This window comes from Diplotaxodon limnothrissa, linkage group LG5, assembly GCF_057381915.1.
Source record: "Diplotaxodon limnothrissa isolate DT_005_m linkage group LG5, D_limnothrissa_male_GT1.1, whole genome shotgun sequence".
NCBI classification, from domain to species: Eukaryota; Metazoa; Chordata; class Actinopteri; order Cichliformes; family Cichlidae; genus Diplotaxodon; species Diplotaxodon limnothrissa.
Genome location: NC_140600.1, coordinates 30449766 through 30467464, shown reverse-complemented (window position 1 = coordinate 30467464; position 17699 = coordinate 30449766). Strand labels below are relative to the sequence as shown.

General features: G+C 40.0%; 2 protein-coding genes across 2 annotated transcripts; both read left to right on the top strand.

The window, feature by feature from the left end:
• Nucleotides 1-200: 200 nt before the first annotated feature.
• Nucleotides 201-5398, top strand: LOC146632588 (transmembrane protein 263). Its single transcript, XM_085354505.1, has 3 exons — nucleotides 201-490; nucleotides 3192-3282; nucleotides 4107-5398. Exons 1-3 carry the CDS (start codon nucleotides 482-484, stop codon nucleotides 4391-4393), a joined length of 387 nt encoding a protein of 128 aa, XP_085210631.1. The 5' UTR covers nucleotides 201-481; the 3' UTR covers nucleotides 4394-5398.
• Nucleotides 5399-8342: 2944 nt separating this feature from the next.
• Nucleotides 8343-14680, top strand: hgh1 (HGH1 cochaperone). Its single transcript, XM_085354504.1, has 10 exons — nucleotides 8343-8468; nucleotides 9641-9763; nucleotides 9861-9999; nucleotides 10105-10242; nucleotides 10356-10507; nucleotides 11410-11510; nucleotides 11695-11793; nucleotides 13032-13123; nucleotides 13220-13342; nucleotides 14248-14680. Exons 2-10 carry the CDS (start codon nucleotides 9654-9656, stop codon nucleotides 14467-14469), a joined length of 1176 nt encoding a protein of 391 aa, XP_085210630.1. The 5' UTR covers nucleotides 8343-8468; nucleotides 9641-9653; the 3' UTR covers nucleotides 14470-14680.
• The last annotated feature ends 3019 nt before the right edge of the window (nucleotides 14681-17699 follow it).

Genomic DNA, 17699 nt, shown 5'->3' with positions numbered 1-17699 from the left:
GAAGGCAGATGGTACCCAAAGAGAGCAGTCAGAAGAAGAAGAAAAATGAGAAAGAAGTGTAAAAGTGGGGACACCTGCTCACCATTGACCTGCTCCGCCAATAAAATTAGTGCAAGCTTTTATTTTGAAGGTCTGCAAGGGCGGTCCAGCGGGCTGCTGTGTGTGGTTTGACTGTTTTTGTGGCGAAGGCGCCACGTCGGCAGAACCAGCAGGGTGAAAAGAGAGCTGTGCAGCGCTACCTGTAACTGTGTGCGCCAGGAGAAAGTGGAAAGCTGCACACTGATGCGGTAAAGGCTTGAAAACCCAGAGGAAGAAGAAAGAGAAGAAGAAGAGGCAATCAACAGTGAGAGCAGCAGCTTTCACGCACAAGCTGAGAAAAACTAATTAAATTAAAAGATAAAAAACAGCAGGAGAGGAAAAGAACGCTGCTAGATTCTCAAGTTTCTCTGTCAGGTGTGTTCGTGGAGAAGCACTGGGAACAATGGTGAAGGTAAGAAGTCACCAGTATCCTTATTAATGTACAAACGTGTTTGAAAAAAGAGGGGGGAGAGTAAGTGGTTGAACAAAATGCGTTTGAGTTGGGCAGCTTAACCGGATGGAAGCTGGTTGGGGCTCCGTTAGTGATTATGTGGAACTTAACTATTGTAATAAGATATTTTTTTCCTCAGCAGCCTGACTTCCAGGAGAAACGTGTCGTTTTTTCTTCAGTAGCTTTAAAAAGAGGCGTCACGGCTTCCTGCAAATGTTACCCAAGATCTGCTCCACTACTGCCACATGTCAAGTCAGTTAAAAAAAAAAAAAAGAAAAAGAAAAAAAAAGCGCACTGGATTTGGTTTTACAGACCGAGCAGAGGGCACATTAATCAAAAACGCATATTAAAATAGTAGCATTCACTTTAAACAAACTGTGTGGTGCACAAGACGGTAAAAACAGAAGAGCAGGGGGGTGGAGTGAAGTCTAATTTTATTATGAAAGAGTGCTGGATTAGATGCACTATTCACCACTGTGCAGAAGGAGTCGTTGTGTAAAGACGTTAACACCACAGTGACACATGTCCACTATCAGCTGGATCAAGTGCTCCTGGTCAGTGTTGGTGTCACTGGTTAAGTGTTTCTCATACATAAAGCACAAGCTTGTATCAGTGTCTCACCATCAGAAGAGAGAGGAACACAGTGTTCAGTGTTAGGAGCAAATTTAAACTCAAGAATATGTGCACACACAAAAAGACGCAGCTCTTCATAGCATGAGGTTTAGATAGCTCCGAGTATAGCAGATAATTACATGTTGGAGCATGACTCTGAGCCAGTTGGCCAGATGCTGTTTCATCTGATATTCATCTAAGAACGCACAGAATAAAAGTTTATTTCTTTGTTTAAACTGATTAGAAACTGAATCTGTGTTTTGCAGAGTAATCAGCTGGAAGGTTAAACATGACCATCCACACTCTTACTGAATTCCTGTGAGCAAGGCTTCCAGTCTGTTTTACATTTAGGACACAATAAGGGATTCGTTTTTCTTCTCCTAAACTTCACTTATTCAGACAGAAATCAGCATCAGCATTATCTAAGCACCCCTCAGAGAGAATCTAGCCTAACCCCACAGAAAAATCATCTGAATAATAGTAAAAAAAATTCTGTAGTCAAGGTTTAATTCTTTCAGGCTTAATATACATAAAATGAAATGTACAGAAAGGGCAGTAAAATACATAGAAATCTTTAACAACTGCATAACACACATTCATTGTGGAGTCACTCACCACAAAATGACAAGGCAGGAAAAACCCTCAGTACCAGAGCCAGAATAATTCCTTGCATTTGGAAACGTTTTCGTCCACAAAATAAATTTTTGTTTCCTAAAAGAAACTCAAAATTCTTAGATGTTAAATTAATTGTCCAGTGATTTAGAGTTACAGATAAAGTTTGTGAACATAAAACTGAAGGACAGATTTCAGAAAACATGTCTGTAGCTCTTAGACTGGGTCAAGCTCCAGAAAAACTTGATCCTTATGATTTCATTAATGTAACTGGATAGCAGTACCCTCAGGAAAACACCACAGGTGTATTGAAAAGCTGAATTTCATCTCCCCTCAGCCGGTCCTGGCAGGTGGTCATGGTTTCTTCCTGTTTAAAGGGAGTTTTTTCCCCCCACAGCTGTCACAACCTGCTTGCTCTTAGAGGATCGTTGAGTATTTCATATTTGCTTACACAAATTTTTATAAAAGGTCCATTTTGATGGGTAATTTTTTTTGTTATATGTTTTTATTTATCTCAATACTTTTATTTTTTTAATTACATTTATATGCATATATATGTTTTTACTTTTATGTAACTTTTATTTTAATTAGACGTTACTTATTCCAACAGTCATGATCTAAGAGACATGAGTACTTCATCTTGTTCTGTCATGTTTCTTCATGATGAGTGAAAATAGAGAAACTTGAACCTATAAAGTGTCTCAAGGCGACTGTTATCGCGCTCTTGTGATGTAATAATAAAACTGAAGTAAATTTAATAGGTGTCTTTTTTTAACCAGTGTTTTTTTTTTTGTTTTGTTTTTTGTTATTGTTATGAAAAAATATCAACAATAGCTGCAGGTTTATGTCTCAGGCTTTGTAAAGCTCCCACAGAGCCACACACAACTGATTTATCGCACTGAGGAACACAAAATATGACCAATAACCTGATGTATTTAAAATTCAGTGTCCCTCTTTTTGTTGTGTAAGTACAAAGAGGCAAACTGAATAAAAGTGGCCTAAAAGAATCAGTGGGCATGTTGCAAATGTGACAGTTCAGTGTTATGAGCTTATATTAGTCACACTCCCACAAGAAGTATTATGCTGTGCTCATGACCAAAGTTTAAAACACTGAGGTCAGAATATGTAAGTAATCCCTGTGAGCTAAAAGCTTTGATTTCAGACTGCACTAAACACTCAGTCTGTTTTTTTCTACCCTTGGATCTGAATTACATCATACAGATGCAGGAGTAGAGCTGTCTGACTTCTGTTTTTTGAGCGACAGCCAATCAGAGGAAAGTTTGCTTATATCAATCGGAGCAGGCCGAGTATTAGATAAATAAGGACTCCACTGCGAGTCATGCGGAGCTGCCCGAGCAGGTGATCTGTACGGCTCAGTCTGAGGAGCACTGTGAAGCTCAGAGTAAAGACAAGCCTGGCTTTTTCTTGTGTTTTTCAGAATGTAAACAGTGTTAATGTGGAGCCCCAGCCTGGGACCAGCATGGCTGAATTCGACGAAGCCGAATCCACCAACAGCCAGTCTGCAGAGGGTAAGCGCAGAGCTCCCCGGTGTCTGGAACGCTGGAATATCATCGGGGAATATGGTGCAATCCGTGCTTACATGTTGCCTGCTGCTATTTCAGAAACTGTTGGTTCATCAGGGACAATACAGTTGTTTGTGTAAGGGCGGCTCCAGCTCCAGCTGGCTATTTGTGTCCCAACACTGAGACACTTTGCACCAGTTCAGTCGCCTACTGCCGCTTCCACTCGGCGTTACTGTTGTTAAGAAAGGCACATGGGACTTTCCGAGCAATCCCAGGTGTACTCCTTTTAAAACACCAATAATGTTAATAATAATACCAAGAGTTCAAATCAGCTGTTTGTTAATCACACAGCGCTACAGCTACTATAAAATATCAAAGATCGTAGATGAATTGAAGTCAGAAAAACACAACCAGATAACTAGTGAATTTGGTAAACATCTGCTGGATTGACAAGCAAAATATTTTCTCTTTATTTAACTAGTTGGATGTTTTGGTTTATGACCAAATAGCTGAAAAACTGTCTGTAAAGCCATCAACAGAAAGCGAGCTGCTCTGTCCAGCATCGTTTTTAAGAGGCGCCGTCATGTGCTGCCTCCATGTGGTGAAAGATTTTGCTAAACTTTCCCTTTAAATACCACCTCTCAGATCTGCCAGCAGGACTTCGGTGATCCTCTTCTCTGCTTTCGTAAACACATTTTTAGTGTTTCATCCAATGTCTTATAAAAAATTTGGCGGTTCGGCTAATTGTGACCACATGATCGCCAAACTGATAACTTTAATTAATGAAAACAATCTCAAAATCATCAAGTTGTTTGTGTGATCATTTTCAGATTCTGGGAAAGAGCACGCGGCAGCTCCTCCTGGCATGGTGTGGCGAGTGACCGGTGGCCTCTTCAATGTCACCAAGGGCGTCGTTGGGGCCGCTGTGGGTGGAGTGGCTTGGGTTGGAGGCAAAAGCCTGGAGATCACAAAGTCCGCTGTGACCACAGTGCCCTCGATGGGGGTGGGGCTGGTGAAAGGCGGCGTGTCTGCCGTGGCCGGTGGCGTCTCCACCGTCGGCTCGACGGTAGCCAGTAAAGTGCCGTTCACAGGCAAGAGGAAAGACAAGGCCGAGTGAAGAGGAGGAGAAGGAGGAAGATGATGACGATGAAAATGAAAATGTTTGATGGACTTGCCCCACCTTGAGCCAACAGAGAGGCTCTCAGCTGATCTCTCTCTGCCAATCAGACGCCACAGTGCCTTTCTCGGTTCTCTCGTCAGCACCTATAGATTCAGTAGCGCTACGATATCATGACATCCTTGAATTACCAGCAAGAAAGTCACCAAATCGCTTCATATGATCCTCGTCTGTCCTGGAGTGAGCTTTGTTCGTGGCTCCAGGCGGACTGCATGTACACCGGCACGTGGTGGACTTCATGATAAATACTTTTATCTGTTTACAATCCAGACTGAGGCTGTTCCAGTCCTCTTTCTGCTCTTCACTCTTTCCAATCTTTACAGACATTTGGTGAAATGTTTTCAAGTTCAAATGCTGATTTTTAGTCTTTATTTTGCAATGGTATTGAAGTTGTACTGAAGCCTGTGTGGCATGAAATGTGCGTGTTGAGAAAAATGTTTCAGCGTTGGAAACGCTCTTCAGAGGACAGTCTTGAGCTTTTGCAGCATCTGACCTAAATTCCTTGGAAGAGCCTGAGGCTTTGTTTTCCCCCATCCGCCTGAATCTGCATGTAGAGACACTTCTCTGTAAAGCACCACTGAGGATACAGTCACAACATACCAAGACTGCTCTCTGCTTTTTTTCTTTTCTTTTTTTTCCCACAGCCACGTTAGTGTGAAATGCTGGAGCAGATCTTTTTAAAGAAGGAAACTTTGAGCATGTGATTCATTGATGGTTGCGTAAGAAGAAAAGTAGTGCTTCTTCATGTCTGATTGGTCAAACCGCACCTTTAATAGAAGGTCATCACTGTTTAGTGCAGGTGAAGCTCATTAACATTTATCTGAAATATAAGCATTTCAATGCAACATCTGGAGCAAATGGAAGCTCTTGCTGATGGGTCTGAACTATGTGAATGTCTATATGTTTTTTTCTCCAGTATAATCAATAAAGTAGTTCATAAGGTCAAATGTGTTTAACATGCTGGCTGGAGTCTGTCCTGCTGCTTCGACATCGCAGAAACGTTGCTGTTCTTACAAAGAAGAGCACAAAAACATAACATCTATTTTGAGCCGCCATTACTTCTCTATTTCTACTCTGGGATTTTTTTTTTTTTTTTTTACTGTGTTAAATCATCATCAGAAAGTCTCATATCCAGAAATGTTCTGCTGATTAAAGAGGCAGTAAATTTGTGTCTGGAGCCAATGTGGGCTTGATTTTAGTCTCAAGATGGACAAATCCATCTTACTTTTGAATGCATCAGAGTATTCTTCTTCTAAAAATATTTAACTTTGATTCTCAGATTTACTAGTAAGATAATCTGTTTTGCAGAAGAGACTGAGCCAAAGTCTTTAATTGTTCTCACGGTATTCCTAAGGTCATTGGAAACTGAAATAATTGAAGATAATTCAAACAGGAAATCTTGAAAAAATTAAACATTAGTACAACAGGGTGTATGACTCACTTTAACAGAACAGCCCAGACTGGTCCTGACCAGAATACAAAGAAGTGGGAGGCCACAGTGCAACAGAGGAAGAAGTCCGGGCCCGGCGTTCACAAAGCTTCCCAGAACCAATAGCAGCTCCAAGGAAGCAAATTCTAAGAATGCTTTCAGAGGTAATAATGCTTTCTATGAATTTTCCTTTCAAGTTTGGATTAAATTCTGGCACAGATGTGTTATTCACAGGCTCATCTCAGCCTTTAAAAGAGCACTTCAGGTGAAAAGCTGGAGGAGGTGTTTCCAAAGGAAGGAGAGGAAAAACACAGAGCAGGTCTCCCCTCCAAGTGTGGAAGTATAGATTATACACAACTCACGTAATCCTTTAGTCAATGGGTTTAACTTTTAGATCAGGGTTGTTAGAATAATTTTACACTGTGGACCACTTACAGTGCAGTTTTATCTTTAGCTGTCTCGAACATTGAAACTGTTGTTGAACATGAAGGTTTTCAAGTTATTGGGTTTACATAGAGAATGACACACTCAAGCATGCAAACGCTACCAAAAGCACAACCTTCTTGGAGGTAATAACCTATAAAATACACATCCTAATTGTTCCTTTCAGTGTAAAGACTTCAACTACACATTGAATACATGTCATAAAGTGGCTGATTAAAGGGAAAATTTGAGAGCAGACACTGGACAGAGAAGAAAAAGGGAGAGATAACTAAATTTCAGGTGTTTGGACGAAAAACAAACATGTGAGATGCTGAGCTGCCACGCGTGCAGGAGAAATGTGATGGTCTGAGGAGCTTCGATGCTGGCAAATTAGTAAAACAGATCTTGATCACAAATCGGTCAATTATCGCTCAAAGTGATGGCTCGGCTGGAGAAAGTTTCCTACCTGAACCGGACAACAAGCCAAAGGACACCCCAGAACTGCGCAGGAGCTATTCAGGGAAGAAGCTGTCAGCCGGATTTCTGTTACAGTGGCCAGAACAGTCACTGAATTTCAATCCCGCTGAACTATTTACAATCAAAAGGTAATTTTATAGCACTGCTGGCTGACAAATTTAATTCTGCAAACTTTTAACATTTAATTCAGCCATCAAATAGAAATAATAAGTTATAAGTCAGATCATAGAGCCATCTTTTTTTTTTTTACATCCATGGTTAATTTGCAGTTTATTACCAGTGCAAGACTTAAAGTTTAAGTCACGAGTTTAACTCATATTAGAGGTGAAGTGGCTCAACAGAAGGTCAGTGCATGAGATTTTCTTTACACACAGGACAGAAACACAGGTGAGTATTTCATCTGTGTGTCAGTGTTTTCTGAAAGAGCATGCTTACTTCAAAGATCTAAATAATTAATAACACAACTTAATAAATAATCAGCGCTTCTTGTGATAAGTCTTAGATGATATTTAAATGGTTAAAATTCTGTTGTTTTATTCAAAAATTTTATTTCATTAACTGATAGTGGAAACAATACTATAGAAATTAAGTTTTTGTTTTTTGTTTTTTTTTTAATAAAGAAAATGATATATAGTTTTCATATATTTTGTACATTTGCAGGTAATGTAGTTGAAAATGTCCTAAACTATTAAGGGTAGGACCCCCTAGACCAGGGATGTCGAACTACAGGTCTCGAGGGCCGGTGTCCTGCAGGTTTTAGATCTCACCCTGGGTCTACACACCTGAATCAAATGATTAGTTCATTACCAGGCCTCTGGAGAACTTCAAGACATGTTGAGGAGGTAATTTAGACATTTAAATCAGCTGTGTTGCATCAAGGACACATCTAAAACCTGCAGGACACCGGCCCTCGAGGCCTGGAGTTTGACACCTGTGCCCTAGACACTCTGTCAAATTAATGTTCCCACTCCTATCCAAATTAAACATGAACTTTTGCACCTGTTGACTGTTTGATGTTGTTTTTGTAATTTTTCTGCTTTTTTTTCTATGGATGACATAATTAATAAACTGTTTAAATTAGTTTTTTATTTTAAAATTAATTTATAAACCACTTCGTTACTATTTCATATCATAGGTTGTGAGATTTTTTTTTCTTTACATAAGAAATAATTAAGGTTCAAGGCAGGCAGGTAGAAATATATGGAGGAACATAAGTGCTAAAATGAAATAAATACTAAATTAGTAATTAAACGTGTCATTAACTAATTACAATTGGAAATTATTATCTAAATATCCCATATTTAAATAAAATTCCATACATTTTTCATGCACAACATTCAAAAAATTATGTATTCATTCCTTTTTTTTTAATCAGACATTTAATTAAATATTTAATCATGTATTTAATGTTGGCACTCGTGGCCCTCCAGTTTCCTGCATGAAGGAATTGAAGTAAAATTTGTGGCAGCTCATGTAGTGAACACCAGGGGGCGGTAAATCCCAGCAGGGGGATTTAAAGCTGCTGAAAACGGTTAGAAGAAGAACAAAGATCGGCTGTGGTGTCCACATGTTCCTGAGCTGTTTCTGTTTATTACACATGACATCTGATGTTAGAGGAATAAAACAAGAAGAGGAACAAAAAGAAGTATAAAGCGACACGAAAGCCTCCTCTTTAGAGAGTTAAAGGTAAGATAAGAGCAAGAGGAGACACGCTGAGGTTTCACAGCATCTGACAAGGCTGTGCTGAAAGGCTCCTGTGTGTACAAAAGACAGTAGACTTTCTAAAGTGTTTAGCGCTGTACTACTCGAAATGTGTCTTATTACTAAGTAATTCCTAACAAATCCATTACCGGAATAATTTTAACTGTTCTAAATGTAAATAAAACAGTGTGCAGTAATTTCCAGAGTTTCAGAAACCCAGATTTAATTCAGCTTTGAACCCAGAGAACAGATCTTTAAACTGGAAAAATGTCCATTTTAAATAAAACTATTATCTCGTTTTGTCGCTGCTGGACTTTCTAGAGAGGATTTTCCTCCCATTGTTGCCTGATTCTAGCTGTTCAATCATCCTGGGTCTGCTTGTCATCATTTTGTGTTTCATGATATGCCATGATTTCATGATAAGCATTGTCTTTGTGAGATGTACAAGCTCTTCTCTGAAAAACATGCCTGTGGTTTTTAAATGTGTATATACCTTTTAGCATTGATGGTGCCTTTCCAGATGTGTCAGCTGCTGGAACTAATGCACTTCCACAGTTTCCTTAGTATTTTGGATGCAGTGTCCATGTTTTTCAAAAAGAAATTTCAAATTTTGATTTGTCTGGCCACAGTTTTCCACTTCTCTTCAGTCACTTTTAAGCTTTGGCTCAGAGAAGACGGCAGTGTTTCTGGATCATGTTCACATATGGTTTCTTCTTTGCATGATGGAGCTTTAACCTACATTTGTGTCTGAAACAATGAGCTGTGTTCACAGATAATAATTTGGAAGTGAACTGGAAGTGTTCCTGAGTCCATGCAGCAATTTTTATGGCAGAATCAGGTCTGTTTTTAATGCAGTGCAGCCTCAGGGCCTGAAGATCACAGTGTTGTGCACAGAGCCTTCTCCAGATTCCTTGAATAGTTGAAAAGATATTATGTGCTGCAGATGATGAGATATTCACAGTCCTTTCAATGTCATACTTAAGAACATTATTTTTGAAATTGAGCCACAGTTAGTAGATGCAGTTTTTGCAGACTGATGATCATCTTTAGTTCTGAGAAACTCTGTCTCTTTAACGTGCTCATTTTTATACCCAATCATGTTACTGACCTGAGTTTAGAGCTGTATGTGTGGTTAAGGTTTTGTTTCTGTTGATCAGACACTGTTTGAAGATGCTGAGTGATTCTGAGGTTGCAGAGCTGCTTTCCTTCCTGACTCCCAGCACACGTCCAGATGTCAAAGGTCAGGCCACTGAGTACATCCTGGGACTGTCTGGAAACAGGTGGGAGGATTATTTAAAGTGACTTCTGCCATAAATGTAGTAAATATGTACATATTTCCATCTTTTTACTTTCTTTTTCCCCTGTGTTTGATGTCAGGGATGGCTGCCGCTTTCTCCACTCTAAACCTGATCTAATTGCTGCCCTGTTTGCCCTGACCTCTGACCCTTCCATTGCCATAGTGAAGGACTGCTACCACATCTTTATCAACCTGTCAGCCGATGAGACTCTTCATCAGGTAGTGGACTCGAGCGCAGCCCTTGAAAACTTTGTGTGTTCACTTTATTTCCTTTTCTAAAACAAACATGTAACGGGCGTTTGCTGGTTGTTGTGTGTCCCTCAGGTTTTGGTGAAAGATGTCAAAGTTGTCCCCGTGTTGTTTAAGAACCTTCTGGACCCCGAGTACCTGTTCTCCGATCAGATCTGCACCATCCTGTCAAATCTGACGCGACACGAGAAAACCTGCAAGATTTTATTCAAGGTGCGTCCAGTCAGAGCGCTTCATTTTAGGACTGAATTCATAATCATTCTAGCTTTACCGTCATGTTAATCTCCTCCTCATGGATAATGAGAGACAAACTGTTTCTGTTTCAGGTGCTGCAGGAGGACGTCGGTATGGCACAGCTTGTTCAGATCTTCTGTACTGAAGGTTACAATAAGAACGCTAAACTGCACTACCTGGGTCCTCTGCTGTCCAACCTGACGCAGCTGCCTGAGGCCAGAAACTACTTGATGGACAAGGACAGGTGACTGACTTCACTGCTGGTCAAGAGCTCAGAGACAGAGTTGGGGAGACTCGATCATACACAGCTTTTTCTCTGAATATTAGCCTTTTAGGTCACTGAAATATCACCCTTTGGAAAACAGTTGACTCGGCTGATATCCTCGTCTCCTCTTTCCTCCATCCTCCTGCCTGTGACACACAAATTGCTCTTGCTGCGTCATCTTGTTTGTATTGACATTCGACTGATTTGACTGGGACATATTGTTAAAATTACACTTTTGTTTCTAAACACGTCTGAGGATGCTTCTCATCAGTTTTATAAATTGATGGTCAGGAAAATGTGCTTAAATATCTTTACATTAAAAGAAAGGAGAACACTTTTTACCAGGTCATCGGGCGTTAGTTGTAGTTCTCTGGCCTGCTTGAGAGACTTCTTTTGCCCATGAGCTAAAATGAGTTAGGCACCCTGCTTTATAACACTGACATGCTCTGTTTTTGGAGAACAAAGCAGGATAATCTGGTTTAAAAGAATAGGTGTGTATGTGTAGATAAGGACCCAGTTTTATTAAAACTGTAAGTACAATTTTTCCACCTACATGTCCAAAAGTAAAATGAAGTCAAGGAGAGCTTCAAGAACCTCCTGCATTGCCCCACAGGGGACTAAATGTTTACAGAAGAGGCGTTCCGACCCGAGAATAACGCTGACCTGGGACAAGCTTTGCTTTCTGATTTGCACTTGTTATACCGACAACATCTTAGATCTTTGAGAGGAGCTTTCACATGCTGAGGCTTGTTGGAAGTTAAATTACTGGCAAAATGTGGTTCATGACTGGAGGTGCATGTTCACAGTCAATTCTCTTAAAATTACACACTGCCATGCTTTGACCCTGCAGCATGCACTAATGATGTTTGGGTGTGTTTCAGGTGTGTAGTCCAGAGGTTGCTGCCCTTCACTCAGTACCAGTCATCTGTGGTGAGGAGGGGCGGAGTCATAGGCACCCTGCGCAACTGTTGCTTTGACCACGGTGAGACACACATTATTGAAGTTTAGGCTAAAGTCACCGTAGATAAAAAGAGTTAATTGGAGCCTCGGCCACATTTTTTACAGTGGAGGTTCAGATTTCTGGTTTAGGGTTAGAGTTTAACCTCAGTGATGTCGCCTCCACAACACCAGATTTGTTATACCTCAAACCTCTGTTCACTCTGCAGCTCATCACGAGTGGTTGCTAAGCGATGCTGTGGATATCCTGCCTTTCCTCCTGCTGCCGCTGGCCGGTCCAGAGGAGCTGACAGAGGAGGAAAATGAAGGTGTGTGTTTATATCAGTAATATCACTTTATATCAGTAATATTTCATATTTCAGTCTGATCTACCTTGTTTCCTCGTTGGCATCAAACTCCAGTTTTATCCAAAATAAATTAACACTGCATAAGAAAGCCACTCTGTCAAACTTGGTTGCATGTTCCATTTCTGTAAACACACAATTTGCAGATTATTTTGACTCAATTACACAACCTGCTATATGAATAAGAATAATACAATTTTTAATTAAGTTTATTTATATAGTTTTTATTAAAACCAGGGATACGGAAAGGTTTTAAATAATAAATGTAAACTTCCTGGGTAAATTATATAGAAAAAGAACAATTAAAAGAAGATACTGACATGCAGGGCAGTGATCCTCTCCACTTTTAGTTTAAAAAATGAGAAGTAACTGGAACATTCACTACTGAAAAAGAGACGCTACCAAAAACATGACGTGAGATTGATATGTGACAAGATGTTTAATTAATTTAATAGCCAAAATGTGAAAATCACTCACTCATGAAGTTGCCAATGTTGTTTATCTGCTAGTGGCACAGGTTTGATATTTTTGTTGCCGTTATTGTTATAACCTGATTACTGGGTTTGAGCTTCTGCTGCAGCTCAACACTCAACACAGTGCTAACACACTGGTGCAAAATACCACACAGCAGCTTCACAGGTGGTTTCTGGTCTGAAACCAGCTCCACACATGCTGATGAAAAAAAGACTCTTTCCTTGCAAAAAGCTAACATCCAGATGGCTCTAAATAAATTGGACTTCACCATGCAGTGCTTAGACTTGACTAAAATGATAAATAAGTGTTGGAAGGATGACCCAGAGACATGAAAGGTAAAAGTTTTACAGTTTACATACTGTGAGTATTCTAGGGTCCCCTTGGGTCCATGGGATGTGAATCTTTTTTTTGTGTGGGCATCTGCTGTGTGCCATCCTGTGAAGAGACATAACAATACACCGTGTATCTTGAAGTGGACTTTAATAAATAGCACTACTTATCCTTGGTGTCTGCAACTTTCTGCATTCTCAGCCGTGCATAATCCCTGCATCAGTGAGATTGTCATGATGGTTTAACCCCTCAAGTATGATTAGAGTCTGGGAATATAATGAGCTGAGAGCCACAGACAGCATCATATAATATTGAGAAAGAAGGACTAAGAGACTATTATTTTATTAAATCCATTTACTGCTAGTTGAGACTCTAACAGAACCTAATTTACGGTCCAGGCCTGCCTGTCGACCTGCAGTACCTCCCCGAGGACAAGAAGCGAGAGGAAGACCCAGACATCCGAAAGATGCTCCTGGAAACGCTCTTACTGGTACAAAACCACAAACATTCGGAAACAAACACACGCACACAGATTAGGTAATTATGTTTTTATGTCAAGCTCCTCACTGCTTGTCTCTCTATGTAGCTGACTGCAACTAAAGCCGGCCGGCAGATGCTGAAAGAGAAGAATGTTTATCCAATCATGAGAGAGTTCCACCGCTGGGAGAAGGACGCCCACGTTACAGCGGCCTGTGAGAAACTGGTCCAGGTAGGAAAAATCTAGATGTTTGGTTATTGTCTAAACTGGAAAACTAACACCTGAGGGGCACACTGTGAAGCAAGATTAAAGTGGGCTTAAAGTTGGGGTGTCCTATGTCACAGAGGTGGCTCTCTTTTTACCTAAATAACCACGGTAACTTGTGCTGAACCAAACCCTGTTGGGAGCAGTTTATGATCAGGGTTTTAGTACCTTACTAAATACTGAATGTGTGTGTGTGTGTGTGTGTGTGTGTGTGTGTGTGTGTGTGTGTGTGTGTGTGTGTGTGTGTGTGTCTGTCACAGGAATTTGCATTTATTAATGCAGAAAATGTATAAATGTTGTCATTCGTGATTCTAGTCTGCTGCGACTAACACACCAAGAATAGCTGTCCAGTCAACACAACTGATATGCTTTGATCTTTATTAGCCTACGAGACGGTAACCTTTTGTCTCTTTTGTGAGAGTGCTGATTTTACTTATATTATTTATGTTCTTTATAGACTTTTAATCTGCATTTTATCATCATCTGATTGGAGTAGATGACACTCATAGGGATCATTTTGTGTGGAAGGATGAGCTGTGAATTGCCCATTTTTATTTCAACATGCTCGGAGCCTGAAATGGAAAATTTGGCTTAATAAATACAGCTAATAGTCACATTCGTGATACATGTCAACCCTGGCTGTGTTGAACTTTATAGCTCTCAGAATAACTAAAAGTCAGTAAAAATGTAATAGTAAACATTTATTAATTATAGTTTTGGACTTATGAATAAAAACCAAACCTATTCTATTCTTGTTCCTGTGTTGTTTCAAAGCAGGAAGTCAGTGATGTGCTTTTCTTTATTCATGTCATGTAAGTAAAGGGGGGCCTCGAATGTGAAGGTGTAATGCGATTGTATCTTAACTCACCCAGGTGCTGATAGGAGATGAGCCGGAGGAGGGCATGGAGAACCTGATGGAGGTAGAAATCCCTCAGGATGTGGAGGAGAAACTAAAAGAGGCCGATGCCAAAGAGCAGGAAGAGCTGGAGAAAGAGGAGGAGAAGAGGAAACAAGCAGAAGAGGAGGCCGAGAAAAAGAAGAAGAGTGATTCTGAGCAGACAGACAGAGAACAGGAGAGTGGACTGATAAAGTGAAATCTATTTTAGGCTTTTTGTCATTCAGATAGAAGCACTGCTTTAATGTGGCTGACTCAGGTGTAACAGGAAAGAGATGCTGCGCAGTCACGTGGAGTCGGTGCTGAGGACAGTGGAAGAGAAATTACTCTTTTACCGCATCAGTGAAGCTGATCAGCTTATTTTGCTGATTAAACCACAAAGAACATGAGGGGAAAAAGCTTGAATCTGATCTGACGACAGTACAAGAATCTCTTTAAACATCGAGTCATTTTCATGTGTTTCATGTGTATTAAACTTGATTTATTTTCTCTCTGCTTCATAAAAAGTGATGAGAAGATTGAAAAGAGTGCTCCAAGAAAGGAGACGTGTTCAAATAAATGTACGCCATCATAACTTTTACACTAGAGTGGCTGTTGGTTTTATTGCTAACACTTTGTAAAATTTCTCACAACCACACTATGACATCAAAGACGTTCATCAGTATTTATGAGAAAATTACAGGCTTTGTTTGAAATGACCAGACTTTGAAACAAAGTTCAGTAGGTAGGACCTGGACAGTGAATTTGTTTATAAGGATGGAGTTCCTGTGGCCCCATCCAGCCCCAAAGAACCACATGGGCCTGCCTTCCTGTGTGGCCTGCACCAGCAGGCAAGGCCAAAGGGACTTGGGCCATCATTGATTGACCGGTGGTCAGAGGTGGAGGCCCTGGCAGTCCAATCCTGTGCTGCCAAAACTGGCAATTTAAACGCTTTAACAAAATGATTTTATTGCTTTTATTTGCACATAAAGTCACACCGTTAAAGTAAATGACAGTCTGTTGAAATGCGGCTGCTTCACTTCCTGTTGTAATACAAATCCAACAGACATGTTTATAACCTTTTTATTCTGGTTTCCTCTTTATTTATTCATAAGAAAAAGTCTTTATAAAAAGATCTATTCATCCTCACTAGCTTGAGATAAACAGCCATTTCCCCTCAGAGGCTTTTCTTTTTTTTAATGTTAATGAATGACCAGCAGAGGGTGTCAGAACACGTACAGCAGGGGTGTCAAACTCAAATGCACAGTGGGCCAAAATTCAAATCTGGAACAAAGTCGCGGGCTAACGTTAATATTTATTGAAAAAAAAATCTTCCTCCACATATAAGAATGAATCTTTTCTTATAGACTCGAACACGTTTTGCTGAAAAACTGAATATGGAACAAGCAAAGCTTAATACTAAACAATATATATATTAGCTGTATAATACCAGTAGGCCAGCTCTAATAGTCATTTGGTATGGCTTCGCGGGCCAAATGTAATTAGGCTGCGGGCCAAATTTGGCCCGCGGGCCAGAGTTTGACACCTATGACGTACAGCTTCTGTCATTCCTCCACAGTGACTTGGATCCAAAACCACTAAAATCCCTCCGTGTGCTTCTGCAGAAGTTTATTTTTACCTTGAAAATAAACAGACAGAAATTTAAGCAATGTCCAACTTAAGAAAGAAAAACACTCAAAGTAAGAACCAGCAGAAGATGGATGGATGGGTGTAAAATCACGTCCTAACTCTTGTATTTTGTAGCCTCTATTTATTTATTAGTTTGATATATTCGGTCTCTCGATAGTGTATTGGCTTCTTGTGAAAACATAAAGAGGATATAGCCGCAGTAATTTCAATAGTAACGGGAATTTGGTTGAGACACATCAGATAAAAAACAGGAAGAAAAACAGCATAAACTGTGGGTGAGTGCGTATACTCTGACCTGTTTCTGTTTGGGTTAAACCCCTTTGAAGGGATCAGAGTGGATCTCAGTAACATTTTATGAGCCTGAGAGATAAACCATCCACGATTCATGTCACGCTACGTGTAAAACAGCACAAAACAAGAACAAAGGGGCTGTTCTTAGCTGTAATCAACATCATAGCTCCTTAGTGTTAACACATAGAGCTGGAGTTAAGAGATTCCACCTCACCAACTGTTAAAAACTACAGGAAAATGAAGCCATACGCTGAACCTGAACATGCTTTAATGTGTGGTTTTTCACATATGACCAGGTCATTTAAACTTTAATGGGAACATCTTTGACGGTCTCAAAATGAGTTTTGTTTCAGTTTAGGGCCACAGATTAATGTCAAGATTAGATTAATGTTTGCCAACAGAGATCCTGTGAATGTGTTTAAGTTAGAATGAGCGGAAATTACAAGATGCTCGCGAGGTTAAACAGTATGTGCCTGTGTGTGATCTGACCATGTGTTCCTTCATCAGCGTCTGTGTTAGTTTTTCCACCTTGACAAGCTTGAGGCCAAACAGCACATACATAACTGTTTCACACAGAAAGGAGTCATTTATTAACTCACAGAGAGAAGAAACATTCAGTAACCTCAGGAGGAAGTCACCCATCCTTCCTTTCTTAACCTTATGTTTAAAAAAAAAAAAAAAAAAAAAAGAGAACAGAAACAAAAATCTGTCACTTCCCCAGCTAAGTCTTCAAAACATGACTGTGTCTCATGCTGCAGTGATTATTTATTCAGGAAAAAGTAAGAAAAGATTTCCAGAGACAACAAAAACAAAGAGAACGGATCCTCAGAGCTTTCCGTTTCACATGCTTCAAAAACACTTCAAACGAAGCCACCGCGTCGGATCAGAGGATAAAACCAACTAAATGCAGAATATTCTGACTGAACGGCAAAATCCAAATCTTTTACAAAGTTTTCCGTTTGTCCCTTAGGATATATGTTATTCCTTCCAGTATGAGGCTTCTTGTCATCTGCTTTAACCAGCGTATCCATTTATTTTGCAATGAAATGCAGCTTGTTGGCATCTAAAAAAAAATGAGATTCAATGTTTTTTCACCTTATTAGAATGTGATTCTTATTGTGATAGGACAGCGGAGAGAAGACAGGATCCTGGGAGAAAAACTGGTGTAAGACAGGCAGTAAATAGACTCGGGGCAGATTCAAACCCAGCTCTCTGCAATATCTTTGAGGCATACGGATCATCTTCTTAACCCAAACTTCTCAAATCTCACAATGACCTCTTCTTATTCTGTTTTCTAATCTTCCTGCACTGACTGACACAGCGAACTATTTAAACTGCCAGGAGTTACACACCGTTTTCAAACGGGTGACTTGATTAACACAAATAGTTTTCTTTGGGGTGTGACACGCTCTGTCCACATGCCTGTAACTTTATCTTCCTGTCCTCAGGGACTACGTCAGTTCCTACCCTGTTGATATCAGATGAACTATTTGTATCCTGAAACCAACA